The sequence below is a fragment of the Teleopsis dalmanni genome, chromosome 1, assembly GCF_002237135.1.
Source record: "Teleopsis dalmanni isolate 2A chromosome 1, ASM223713v2, whole genome shotgun sequence".
Lineage (NCBI taxonomy): Eukaryota > Metazoa > Arthropoda > Insecta > Diptera > Diopsidae > Teleopsis > Teleopsis dalmanni.
The window spans coordinates 201,380,673-201,394,466 of record NC_051846.1 but is presented as its reverse complement, the minus strand read 5'-3'; the positions used below and the strand labels follow the sequence as shown (position 1 = coordinate 201,394,466).

At 30.4% G+C, this 13,794-nt stretch overlaps 5 protein-coding genes across 5 annotated transcripts; 1 reads left to right on the top strand and 4 right to left on the bottom strand.

Moving 5' to 3' along the window:
- Window positions 1–159: 159 nt before the first annotated feature.
- LOC119671360 (larval cuticle protein 65Ab1-like) lies at window positions 160–553 on the bottom strand. Its single transcript, XM_038081949.1, has 2 exons — window positions 418–553; window positions 160–349 (listed from the first exon to the last, which is right to left on the bottom strand). The coding sequence occupies exons 1-2, from the start codon at window positions 528–530 to the stop codon at window positions 160–162; spliced, it is 303 nt and encodes a 100-aa protein (XP_037937877.1). The 5' UTR covers window positions 531–553.
- A 3,519-nt stretch (window positions 554–4,072) lies between these two features.
- On the bottom strand, window positions 4,073–4,564 carry LOC119671356 (larval cuticle protein 65Ab1-like). The gene is made up of 2 exons (XM_038081944.1): window positions 4,390–4,564; window positions 4,073–4,312 (listed from the first exon to the last, which is right to left on the bottom strand). Exons 1-2 carry the CDS (start codon window positions 4,500–4,502, stop codon window positions 4,123–4,125), a joined length of 303 nt encoding a protein of 100 aa, XP_037937872.1. The 5' UTR covers window positions 4,503–4,564; the 3' UTR covers window positions 4,073–4,122.
- A 2,121-nt stretch (window positions 4,565–6,685) lies between these two features.
- On the bottom strand, window positions 6,686–7,204 carry LOC119671353 (larval cuticle protein 65Ag1-like). Its single transcript, XM_038081941.1, has 2 exons — window positions 6,991–7,204; window positions 6,686–6,924 (listed from the first exon to the last, which is right to left on the bottom strand). Exons 1-2 carry the CDS (start codon window positions 7,113–7,115, stop codon window positions 6,723–6,725), a joined length of 327 nt encoding a protein of 108 aa, XP_037937869.1. The 5' UTR covers window positions 7,116–7,204; the 3' UTR covers window positions 6,686–6,722.
- Window positions 7,205–10,585: 3,381 nt separating this feature from the next.
- LOC119671355 (endocuticle structural protein SgAbd-6-like) lies at window positions 10,586–11,274 on the top strand. Its single transcript, XM_038081943.1, has 3 exons — window positions 10,586–10,677; window positions 10,744–10,859; window positions 10,971–11,274. Exons 1-3 carry the CDS (start codon window positions 10,669–10,671, stop codon window positions 11,155–11,157), a joined length of 312 nt encoding a protein of 103 aa, XP_037937871.1. The 5' UTR covers window positions 10,586–10,668; the 3' UTR covers window positions 11,158–11,274.
- Window positions 11,275–13,134: 1,860 nt separating this feature from the next.
- LOC119671354 (larval cuticle protein 65Ag1-like) lies at window positions 13,135–13,560 on the bottom strand. Its single transcript, XM_038081942.1, has 2 exons — window positions 13,407–13,560; window positions 13,135–13,337 (listed from the first exon to the last, which is right to left on the bottom strand). Exons 1-2 carry the CDS (start codon window positions 13,523–13,525, stop codon window positions 13,139–13,141), a joined length of 318 nt encoding a protein of 105 aa, XP_037937870.1. The 5' UTR covers window positions 13,526–13,560; the 3' UTR covers window positions 13,135–13,138.
- Window positions 13,561–13,794: the final 234 nt, after the last annotated feature.

The following is a 13,794-nucleotide window of genomic DNA, read 5'->3' as shown; positions in this document are numbered from 1 at the left end:
ATATAAAATATTGTCTATAAAGCAGTCAAGTTGTTTTGATTTTGTCTGAAACACGATATTTCTTGCAAGTTTTATAATTAAGTCACTATAAGATAACACTCACATATATATACTTTAAAAAATTTTTTTATTTATATTCACAATTTAAACTAAAACTATTTAAGCAACTGGCAAATGAGCACCAGATGGTTGGAAACCGTTTTCATCAGCAACATAGTTGACTGTGTATTTTTGTCCATCATCAGCAACCCAGGAGAATGATCCGTGAACAACAATAGCTTCGTGATCAGTGCCAACATCCTTCAATTTACCATCTTCAACTTTTGATGTACCATCACTGGTCTCAAGACTATAAAAACAATTTTATTTGTATTAATTTTATCCTTGCTTATTATCCTTATGTCCTGTGGAACTTACACATAGTTGTAGGATTCTGGTTGCACATCAGATTCCAATTTCAAGATTTCAACATCACCTGGGCGAGCCATGGCTACAGCGAAGAGAGCGGCTAAAACAATGACGAATTTCATTTTGTTTGATTTGTGTTGTTCCTTTGAAAGTTCAATACTTAATGGATGATCTTTCTATCGAATCTGCTCTGTTTTATACTAAAAATCAGTTGCGTATAGAGCATTCAAAATACCATAGTTCAGTCATAGTTTCGAAAATAGAAGCCATTTGCATGCGTTTAATGCTACTTTATGTGCATAGAACTGGATTATAACAGACAAAAAATATTATTCATTTCGGAATCAATTCATTGTTGTCAAATGCAAAAAAAAATAAATAAAAATAATTAATATGCAAAATATTTGGCAATGCAATAAAAACAAAACTCAAATGCTAGCTTAATTAATGACGTGCAAGTTTTTATCTTTTTTATAAATTTCAGTCACAGAACATCGCCGCAATGTCTTTATTACGATTACAGTTAGGGGCATTGGAACTGCAAACATTTTAATCATTCTTAATTGAAATATAAAAACACAAATTTTTTATCTCAATTACCAAAAAAATAATTAACTGTTTAACTCTTCTTATTTCTGTTTCTATGCATTTCATAGCACCGATTTTTAACAGCCATTATCGCTGCTATATGTCAGTCAGGGATCAGTTAATACATACTTAATACACAATCTTGCATATACTACAAGCTCACATACGAATACAAATAAATCGTGTTAAACATATAATTAAATAAATAAATTATAATAAATATATTTATATATAATTTCAGACTAAAAAGAAGCAACTTTGACTTTGAATTCATTTCCATATTAAAAGCGAATTTATTGAATAGTTTTTTTAATGTGAAATTTTTATTAAATTTTTAATTTGAGTTATTTATAAAGTATTAATGTTAAAAATACAACTCACAAAAAATTGAACTCAATTAAAATTTAAATTAATTTAATTTATTTCAAAAATATGGTTATGTGTAGATTCAGTACGGCAAAAATCAGCACGGGAGGAACAGACGGAATAATTTACGCATCAGAGGTGAAATGCACTTGCTTACTTCTCTTACTAATCATCATCTATACTGCACAAAGACTAAGGGATTAAAGTATGTACCACGCAAACACGCAAGGACAAAGTAAGATCCTATCAACTACTTCGAGCATTGGTTACTCCATTAATCATTTTATATACACTTCACTTGAGTTTTGATAACTTTTATTTCCTTGATAGGAAACAGGGTTGATTATAATACAAAAAGAAGTAAAGATATACACCGACAGATAGTAGCATTGGAACCAAGTCTACTCCGTGGACATATCATGGATGTATATATCAAGCGGAAATATCCACTATCTGAAAGGTTCTTCAAAATGAGCCTCATTCAAAGCACTCCTCCAGGGAATGTAGATAGATTATTTATTTGTTTTGTATCAGTTGTAATGTAATCCCAGTTAAGATTTCAGTTAATGTAAAGAGATACTTCAAATCTAAGTCAATTATGTGATGCTGAACGAATTTCTTCACTTCCTAAAAGCGCAATGATTATTTTTTAACAGGGTGAATTGGTGTTTTCCTGAATTATGAAAATGCAAAATTTTACATGGATACCTGCCGTGAAGGCTCGATACCACGGTGTGCTTCATATAGGCATCGGTGGCTAATGAACGCCTCATTGGAACTCCAAGGAATTCTGGCGATACCAACTGAAGTTTTATGTTTGGACACAACTTCCCCCTTAGTGAGGAGCGAAGCCTATCTAATACCTCTGCTGATCTTTAAGTCACAGCACCCGGTTGGAAAATGCGACTTCATATCAATCAATGTAAGTTTGACTTTTAACCACAACCACCACGACATTCCCTTTAAGGAACCAACCTCAACCATCCTCAGCAAAGCAGAAGCTTTAGGCCCTGACCCCCATGGACTTTCCTGAGTCAATGTTTAATTTTCACCAACTTCAAGCTTCACTAAAGCGAAGTTTACACCATCAGCCGACGATTTTGGACGACCTTCGGGATTTTCACCCTTCAAAGAAAAGAGACCGGTCTGAAAGTTACTTTGATACCCGCAGAAGCGACGGTACATTCTGACCATATACTATTTGGCACTCATTAAATATTTGTATATATTTTAGATTATCCCAAAATCCGTAAAGAATGATAAACTGAATCTCTTGCTGTGACCATGGTGGAATTTGTCCAGACTCATTGTCAGTCAGTTTTTATTTTTTTTATTTTCATTTTGACTGCTTGGTGTGAAACATCATAAGAAATATCGCAATTCTATGCCAAGTCAGCTGGAATTTATTGTTTCTGCATTGCAAATTGGATGCATTTTTGTAAGTTCTTTCATAAAATCTACTTTTACAGCAAATCTATATACATTCATAGAACTCTCCTTCAGCAGGGTGACTTGGAGAACATGCTTTTTCTTAGTTTAACGAACTTCTAACTTGATCCATTGAAACCATATAGAAGAAAATGGATAAATGCGATTTATTTATTTATTATTATTTATTTATTATTATTTATTTATTTATAAAATTATAAATATTATTTTTTATTCTTTTCTTTGATGCCATATTGTATTTTTATTCCTTGTAGGTCTTATATATTAACATATATCATTTTTTTTATAATTATTTGTGAATAAGTCTTTTTATTCTTTGTAGAACTTATTTTTTAAGATATATAATTTTTTTTTATAATTTTTTGTGAATTAATTATTTATGGCATACTAATAGGCAGTCAACATTTTCTACCTCAGGCTTCCTATACGTTTAGTCGGGAGGTAAAGGTCACTTTTTGATTTCTTTTTGTAGAAAATGAAATTTTTGTCGTATTAGACACTTTATAATATAGTGGCTGTAAATATAGTGATGTACCTACTAAATAAGCAATGGGGCCTTATAAAAACATGTCCATTTTCTGGGCAGTTAGTTCTATATATATATTTATTTATATTTTTATATTTATTCATTAAAAAAATATATATTTAAAACAGTATACAGTATCTTCGATTCTGGTTAGATTAGGTTAAATTGTTGCTACTACAGGTTTGTAATAATTGATTAACCCAAATTTCGAAAATATAGTCATCATAAATATTTTCTAAAAATTAAAAAAGTAAATGGCATATGTACTTAGAATAGAAAGTTTTTATAGATTTAAAAATGCATTCTTTATATTATTCACATATAGTATTAGTCAGATTCTGCTGAAAGGTTTACTATCATATTGTTCAGTTTAGGAACTCGTCTGTAAAATTGTTTGTTTATCAGTCGCTATTGCTTTCTATACATTTTTATCCAAATACTTTCACTTTGTAGTGGAAAGTACCAGGCTGAAAAGTATTGATTGTATAATACGGTATATGTATATGTGTATTTTTCAAATCAACTTTATACCAAATAACATTTGCCTGTCCCTGAATTTTCAAACTATTAAGTTATCACAGCAAGTGTAAATAGCTAAACACTTTTAAGATTACACAGATGGTTTACAAATCTATTTTGATTTGATTTTTCAATGTTATATTAAATTTTTTTATCACATTAATTTCACTTCATTTGAATTTAAGAAAAAGACTAAATTTTTAAAAAATATTAAATCTTTTCATTTTATTTTTTTTTCTTTTCAATTAATGAGTAACAAAAATTATTTAAGCAACTGGTAAATGAGCACCGGAGGGTTGGAAACCGTTTTCATCAGCAACATAGTTGACTGTGTATTTCTGACCATCCTTATCAACCCAGGAGAATGATCCATGAACAACAATAGCTTCGTGTTCAGTGCCAACATCCTTCAATTTACCATCTTCAACACGGGATGTACCATCACTGGTCTCAACACTGTAAGCAAACAATAGAAAATTAATCCATTCTATGAAGTATCCTTTTTAAGTAACTTTTTCTTCTGTAAAACTTACGCGAAGTTGTAGGATTCTGGTTGCACATCAGATTCCAACTTCAAGATTTCAACATCACCTGGGCGAGCCATGGCTACAGCGAAGAGGGCGGCTAAAACAATGACGAATTTCATTTTGTTGGATTTGTGTTGTTCCTTTGAAAGTTCAATACTTAATGGATGCTTCTGCAATGCATGTGCTTCCGTTTTATACTAAAACTGAAATTAAAATTTCTACAGAAACGAGTACATAAATAAAAAACGGACTGAAACGAAAGTTCAATGTGTGTCTTAAAGAAACCTATTTCATGTTCCAAAACTGGATTTTTTTCTATTTCTTAAACCAAAAATTTGGATTTCTAGACCGTTTTAAATTATTTTTTAAAATAATTTTTAATTTTATTGTTATTTTGCTCGCCTTGCAATTTTATATGTTCTTGCATGTTAAATGTTTTTGTTCCATATAAAATGTAGATTAACTGGTTGTATAAGATGTTCTCTAGTATTTTAAAATTTTAATTTAAATGATGCAACTTCATTAATTTTGCAGTTGTACATTTAATTAAATAGCTCATTTAAAAAGCAGAAATGAAACAAAAAAATTTTGATGAAATATATACAATAAAACTTTATTTAAATCTTTAAGACTATATGAGGTCAATGCATGATTTTCGTATATGTGAATATATACTTAATATAAGAAATAAAAGAAATGTTTCACGGTTTTCTTCCATTTCTAAAGATTATCAGCTAGTAGTTAGCTATCAAAAGAATATATCACATTAGTAAGCTTCAGAGAAGTATACCGTCTACATGTAACAATTAAAAGGTGGAGAAATTTGAACATACAGCTTAAAAACTTTCATTATACATTTAAAACTTAAGGATTGTCTTGTAAATTTACTGGGGAATAATCACGCCTATCGTAATTCTTACTTATCTGCTTTCATAAAGCAATTTACAAAAAAGTAATCTGTCTTTCATCTGCATTGAAATCATCATCAAAAATCACATGTTTTTTAAGAATAACATTCCCTTCAGGAATGTTGACAAGTTCTGATGTGTTTAAAAGTAACAAAAAATAATCAAGATTATTGACCAAAATACAAATATACCGATTGCGCTGGATACTTACACTACTTTCGTTTACACCATTGAGATTTGCGTTCAATTATAACTTTTCAAAATTTTAAATGGCGCCTAAATCGGAATGTATACAGATAATTAAGCAGCAAACCAGACTCTTCCTTTCATAAAATTCTCTCTGGCACTATTGACAGATTATTTTGATATGCTTTAGCTACCAACAAACCGAAACCAAGTGGGGCTTTGTTGGGTACTTGATGACGCAGAAATTACTCTTAACGAATGTGCTATTGCGAGCTCAAGATTGCATAGGCTGAAAATTTATAGTTAAGGCACATTTTTCGCTTAATGAATATGTCAATAAATAATAGTAATAGTAATAAAAGTAATAAATAATAGTAATAGTGTTGCAACTGGGCCGATGTGTTTTTTTCAAAATGATAAAGATGCTATCGATTTTGAATCTTAAACCCACTTGATTATCAAGTTTTTATAACGCAGGATTGAATATATGGCTATGGAAGATGTGTTTCCAACAGGACTGTACGACACAAAACAATCTACATAAGTTCTGAAATTGATATTAATTGACTTTTAACATCATATGATCTTGGCACCACTGGATCTTTTTTATAGGGTTATGAAAAGAATTTTATTTGTGGGGGCATTTCTCAAGTTAGAACTCTTTGAAATTTTTGATGATAATGCGCTAAATATTGTAAGATATCTCGTAGTGAAAATTTGAAGGAAGTTGTATTTCACATACACAAACTAAAGTAAAGAATTAATTGAAATCTCAATCACAAGTGTGTATTATTTATATTTACTTTTGGAGCTGTAGTTGTCGAAGTTGAAAATGTTGCTTGAGAGAAATTGAAGGATTAATCTACACCTTATCTTTTCAATACTTTATGTAATATTATTTATATATGTAAATATTTATGATAATATTTTGGTTCATATAATATTTCACTTTACACTATATTTTTTTTAATATTTTTCTTCGACTTTAAAGCAAATTGTTTAACCGAAAAGGAGTTGCACTGAATTACCAATAAAAGTTTACATTAAAGATGACCTAAGACGAGGGGCGCTCTGTTAGTTTACATTATAAGTTTCAAGTAATAGAACTGTTCATTTTTTGGCACAAAGTAACAACGAATTTGAGTTTTCAAAGATTGCAAATGTTTTTAATAGATAAACATATTTACTAACTATTAATATATATAATAAACAGCTCTTGGTATTTTCGTTTTTTCGATTTTAGTGTTAATTTCCAATTGGTACATTGGGTAAATGTGCACCTTCAGGCTGGAATCCATTTTCATCTGCAACATAGTTAACTGTGTAGGTTTTACCATCATCAGCTACGAAAGAGTAGGAGCCACGAACAACAATGGCGTCATCCTCAGGTCCAAGATTTTTTAATTCTCCTTGCTCTTCATGTTTGTTACCGTCACTGGTTTCCCATCTACACAAGTTTAATAAAAAGTCATTACATATGATCGAACACGAAACATCAATGTTCCACACTTACGCGAAATTATAACGATCAGGCTGAACATCGGCTTCCAAACGCAAAATTTGTGCCTTTGAAGAATCATCGACTGGTGCAGCCAAGGCAATGGCGCAGAGAGCAGCAAAAACAATAAGTAACTTCATTTTTGGTTTAAATTTCAATTTAGTAATATATTTATATATATTATAATAGTTTTTAAACGTATTTTTAGTATCCGCGTTGTGCACTTGTAAAAAACTGTTTATGGTGTGTTGCAATATTCCGATTTCATCTTCATTTTATAGTGGAAACTGCGATACTAAAATTCTGAGACGAACTATTGAAACTACGTTTTTCTTTTTAAGATTTAATCACCGTAATTACGTACTGTCTGACTTCATCAACAACTGACAAGTTCTTTAGTCAAAATAGAAAAAAGACAAAATTTTTTGGAGGTTTAAACTCTTCAAAAGCATATTTAAGGAAACATATGTTAATCACTACATGTATTTGCATTTCTGACAAATTAATCAAATTACTCATGAGTCTTTGAAGTATTGTATTTCGATAAAAATAATCTTTTTTTTTTGAAAAGCAAACAATAACTGAATTCATAAATTAATTACCAAAATTTTATGCATTCATATTTTTAGTAAAAATTAAGAAAAAATCTAGAAATGAAAACAAAAGTGAAAAACACAATTGGCGTCATGATTGATGGAGCTTATCAAACGACTTGAAGTCGAGTTGTGAACCACACTGACTGGAACTCAGTAGAAGCTAATAACTCAGCTAATGATCAGTCGCTTTAAAGTATAGTTTAAAGAAGTACTAGCAATGTTTTGTTATACTTACATAAATGTCGTATATAATACATTATTGAATCTAATAAAAAATAAAAAATGTGTTAATTTTTTAACCGAAGTTTATTTAAAAATGTTCACTTTATTCGAGATCGTATATTTTTTTATATAATACCCGCCTAAACAAAAACCCTCTAAAAGAGTATTTAACAATCATAAATCACTGTTATGTGCGAGTAAAACTTTCCTTAGGAGCTACACATAGTTAGAAACACTCCTGAAATTCTCTCCTTCGTATAAATTTAGTGGATCTTTAAAGAGTGCTGAAAATGAATTTTAGAAGTGTTTAAAAAGTGTTAACAGAAGTGCGAAGAAAACAGAGTAATATTAATTTTTGTATTATTATTATTAAATAGTTATTAAATAATCTTAAATATTTTTTTAATTTCACACAATAATATACTAAACCACTTAAATTTTAATACCATTTGGTTTTCCAAAATTTTTCAGGAAATACAAATGAATTACGTGTTCAGACCCTCGTCCTGTTAATAAACTATTTGATATTCCCAATTCAAACAATAATATAAGATTATGATCAGTGCAACTTTGTGTTCTGAGCACATTTCTGAAATGTTATCCTTAGGGAATCCCCCCTTAAGACGCCTTGAATTAAGAATGAAATACTGTGTTTATATGATAAAGACTTCTACATATAAATTAAATAAAATAGCAGAGATAGAAACATCATATCCTCATCGTCGTTAAACATGAAAATTCTCTTCATTTATACAAAAAAGTATATTCTCGGTAATTAGCATAAAAAATTAGATTGTTTTTTAATTGCATTTATATACATGTCTATAATATTTTAAAAACTATATGATAGTAATCATAAATATAGGTATGTACACAGAGTAGAAATAAAAAGGGTACCGACTCCTGACGGTGTAGTATACTCTTATCATATATGATACTATGTATAATATATACATTATATTGTCATTCTTATTCTTATTAATTGCAACATATACATATTCTTATATATATATATATATGTACAATATATAATATATACATTATATTGTCATATTGTATATACTTACATATGTAATGTCTTTTTGTTTGTTCGAATTTTTTTTCTTTTTGTATTGTTTTTAGCAACTCTTTCCTTTTTTGTAGTTTTAAGAAACATGCTACCTTCTGTAGTTATTTATCTTTCGAGTCGTATAGAGTGCTCTTCCACTAGTTATGTGATTTTTAAGATATTCCAGAGCAATTTTTTTTTGAAGTTGATGAATTTATGTTGATTTTGGTTTTTTGTGGTACAAGCATAAGTTTACTATTATAAGACTATAAAATGTCGTTTTACTATATATTAATATATTAATGCATACAGAAAGTTTTGATCTTTGCCCGATGAGCTAGTCCATATATGTAACGTATAGCTTAATTTCACTTTGTTTAATTAATGTGTACTTCCTTCCATCTTAGCTTACTATCAAAAGCCAAAACAAGATACTTTGCATTATTTCCGTAAGGAATTTGGGAGCGTAGTAGTGTTATTGGGAGCTAATTAAATTTTGGCTTAGTGATGTTCATATGAACTGATTTATTCTTATTAATTTTAGTTCCTAAATTATCGCTCAGTATTCTACTGTGTCTATAGCAGTTTGTAGCTTAGTTCGCTTTTCTTTAGCTAATTTTCATCTAATTTTCAAAGGTGGCAAACATGATGTTCGGGGGACGTCATATAGATTTTGTGAACAAAAGATTTAAAAAGAGATACTCTCTTTAAGGCGCCTGCTTTTATTTTTTCTACGTTGGTGTACAGAACAGTTTTGAAATATAACCATATTGTAGAAATACTTATTTAAATATGCAATATATTATAATGATTATAACAAATACTTTAAATCACACGAAACCCTTTGCATTCATGAATAGGACATCCACTTAAAAATGTTGGATGTTTTCTAATCTTGGATATAAGTTACATAGGGAACAGTTCTTATTTCTTTGCTTAACTAAACATAACTGCTCAGTCTATGGTTTCAACATTTACATAACACGTACTGAAATCTTGCTTCTAGTAAAATTATTGCTTTCTAGGCTGTTCTTGGTTGATTACAACATAATCTATGGCTTTTAGTATATTATCTAGCTATTTATCGCTTTTCGAATTTTATTACAAACAAGTGTTTACCGCTTATATTTCTAATGTAGCTTATATTTGTTTTAGTAATTACTCTTTGAAAGTAGATTTTTATTATAACAACAGTAGCATTCGTTCCAGTGTGACATTTGAGCTATTAAGGTAATGTTTAATAATCATGAACTACATATCAGTTTCGGTTTACATAAAATAATGATGGATTATATGTTCTTAAACACCTTCCAGCTGTATACACTATACGCTATAGATAACACAGTTCCAAAACACAGTTCGATGTTTATTATTAACTGGGCATATTTGGGCAGAAATAATTTCTTACCTTCTATATCTACTAAAAATAAACACATTCATTTATTTACTAAATCAATATCTGTATTTTAATTATTATGAATTATTATGAATGCATTTATATATTCTGTCATTAATTATTTGATAAATTCATATTGCCTGCTGCTGGTGCAATTACTGGTAATATTGCAGTTCAAGAAGCCTCTATTCTTGCAGATGAACTTGTCTTAAATGTTACTTGCTTATCACTAGCAGTAGTCCAGAGCTTCTTTATGTATTTAACAACTAATTAAGTTTCTTAATTTATATTACGCAGTGGTTTAGAGTGAAATTTGCATTTCATTTGAAAGCATATAAAATGCACTTGCCTTCGGTTTGGAAATTATTTCAACAGTGCAATTGTGATTGCACGTACAAGATTCAACTCGGTTCAAATAGATTTCCGTCGCTATGAAACTGGTAGGAAACAATATTTAAGCATTATGACTTCATAAGGATTAGAACTCATATTTACTTTATTTTCAGCTACATTGTCTAACACTCATTGCTGTTATAGCCGCGGTCTTGGCTGCACCACAAGGAGACACCGAAATTTTAGAAAACTCTGTGGAAAATATTGGAATTGGCGGTTATAGTTTTTCGTATGTTATCATATAATTTAATTTTTTTCAGCATTTTGTTTAAATTTATTATTAATTGTAATTTCATAAATTTTTTTTCATTAATCAAATAAATTTTATTGTTATTTGTAGATATAAATTGAGTGATGGCACTACGCGTACCGAAGAAGCTGTACTGAATAATGCGGGCACAGACAAGGAATCGATTTCAATAACTGGCAAAGTTACCTGGGTGGCACCTGACGGTCAAACTTATACACTCACATTCGTTGCGGATGAAAATGGCTTCCAACCAGAAGGTGCACATATACCTAAGTGAAGTCTCAACTACAAAGGTACTACGGAAAAAAAGTAAATATAAAACGAACTCAATAATATTGTGTACAAAGATTTATGAAAAATAATAAAGTCGGTGTCATTCAGTCAGTGTAAAAAATGTCTTTTATCGATATTGTTTAGATAATAATTATTTAAATATTTAATTCGTTATTTTTTAATTAAACGACAATTGTCAACGAAATCAAACTCTTTTCCTTCAGTTAAGCACTCATAAAAAATATAAAGACAAATTTTGCAAAGAGAAATTCCTATGAAGAAGAATATTAAATTCTATAGATTTATATAAAATAGAAAACTAATTAATAATTTAATATTGAGGATAGAATGCAAAAGACTAATGTAGCTTTGCATATCTATATAAGAAGTGTCGATATAACGTGAACCGTAACTCCACATTCCACATAGTCAAACGTTTCCTACTATTTGGTAATTTAGTTGGTCGCCATACATTCGAAAAGATTAACGCTTATTATGATTGACCTTATTAAAATCGAGATTTTTTCCAATGCATTCATCGAAGCTTTCCAAAATAACCTTAAGTAAGGCATTGGAAGTGCTTCTTAATAGTGCCTTTAACAGTAGCGGTGAGATTAAAATCCATGACATTATGGTGTGATTAGAAACTGGGTCATTCTTCTATCATGAATAACTATAGCAATTGTATGCGAATAACCGATCACACCTGTTCGACACTTCTATACAAACCATGTCAAACCCAACAACAAAAATTTTGGCTTTGGTATTTTCTCAAAGAATATAGGACTGAAGTTTGCTTCATTGACCGCTGTAGTGTTTATCAAACAGAGATGTTAGCAAAGTTATAGCGTATTTAACTAAGCAAACACATGATTATTAAAACAACGATAAATATATACTAGGTTAGCCAGTAGGTTACCTACTGGGATAGTTGGTGTTAAAATCAAAGGATGCTTAGGATTGTTAGGCACTGCTGAACTATATAATTTTTTTAGGGTTTGTCTAGTATAGGTACCGGGTCATGACGATATTGAAGGAACCTGTGGGGTCGATGAAATAAGCAGATGGGTTACAAATCTTTCCTTGGTTGTAGATGGAAACGATCTCCAAGTACATGTTGCTATTTGTTATTTTGTATTGAAGAACAGCGTCACTCAAAAACCTGAAGTGTGAAGTATAGATAAATGTGATAGCAAAATGATGGAAAATAATTAAGGGACGTTCTCAGCTTACTAAGAGCGTATACATCTTAGGTATTGGCTTATATAACTGGTCACTGGTTATTTGTTAGACGAGATCTTAGGTTAGGAATGACTTCTCATGAATATTGCAGAAGTTGTAAAGATGGAGAGGCGGCTTTAGAGAAGAAAGTGGAGCACCTCTTACTAGTACCAAAGCAACATTTTTAGGTGTTAAACTATCTTTAACTCTGTTTTATATTAAGATCAAACACAGTTTTCACTTCACTAAAGTATTGAGATGTTAAGTGTTGGTATCACAATTAAGTGTGTAGACTTATTGCCTCAATAACGAATGATGACATATTTTTTCGAAGACGGTCCACTATCGGATGTAAAATTTGTGCACAATTTCTTTTTCTGCAACTATCGGAGTATTTTTTGATTACTGTTCAATTAGTCAGTAATTAGAAATCTTTTGTAACGATTAACTTAATAAGTAGTCGTATATGTTAATTATAATTTGTGAGACATTAATTAATTTCCCGCTCTTTGCAATTAATGAAATTCCATATTTAAGGAAGATAGTTAGAGTTGAACAATTACAATACTATAAGTCAGCCATTATCATTCCGCAGTTAGCTTCACAATATTTTGGGCCAGCTTGTGTAGAATATGGTTGTGTTTGAAATTGTTAATTTCACTCATATGTTAATAAAATATTTTTTTTGTTTTTTTTTTTATATTTTTTTTTCAATTTCGTAACAAAAAACTTTAACACCTAATTAAGTTCACATCACTATAAACTTAAGCTTCTGGGGCAACTGGCAAGTGAGCGCCTTGTGGTTGGAAACCGTTTTCATCAGCAACATAGGTGACGGTGTAGGTTACGCCATCATCACCAACGAAACTGTATTTGCCTTGTACGCTGATGGCTTCGTTTTCGCTTCCAATGTTCTTGAGTTGACCTTGTGCATCAGCAGATTGACCATCGCTGGTTTCGTACCTGTAATTAGAGAATAATTGTTAGCACTAAAGGTTGATAATTCCATCTCAGCAGAATTTCTTTACTTACACATAGCTGAAGGATTCGGGTCCAACTTCGGATTCTGAGCGCAAGATTGTGGCTTCCTCTGGACGAGGAGCAGCCAAAGCGACAGCGAAGAGAGCGGCGAAAACAATAACGAATTTCATTTTGTTTTTGGTGATTTTTGGTGCGTGCTTGACCTGTTGTCTGTAGAGCTTGGAAGGTGTATGATTGACAGAAGCCGCGACAATAGTTTTTATAGTGCGTGCGATGTGCGTAAATGCTCAACTTAACTTGCGAACTGGTTTAACATTTTAATAGAGCAAAAGCCGATGTTTTATTAATTCTAGTATACATATACATATTAACACCTATTAATTAATTAATTTTTTTTTAAACACTTTTGAAAACTTATAATGTTTCAAATTTAGCAAAC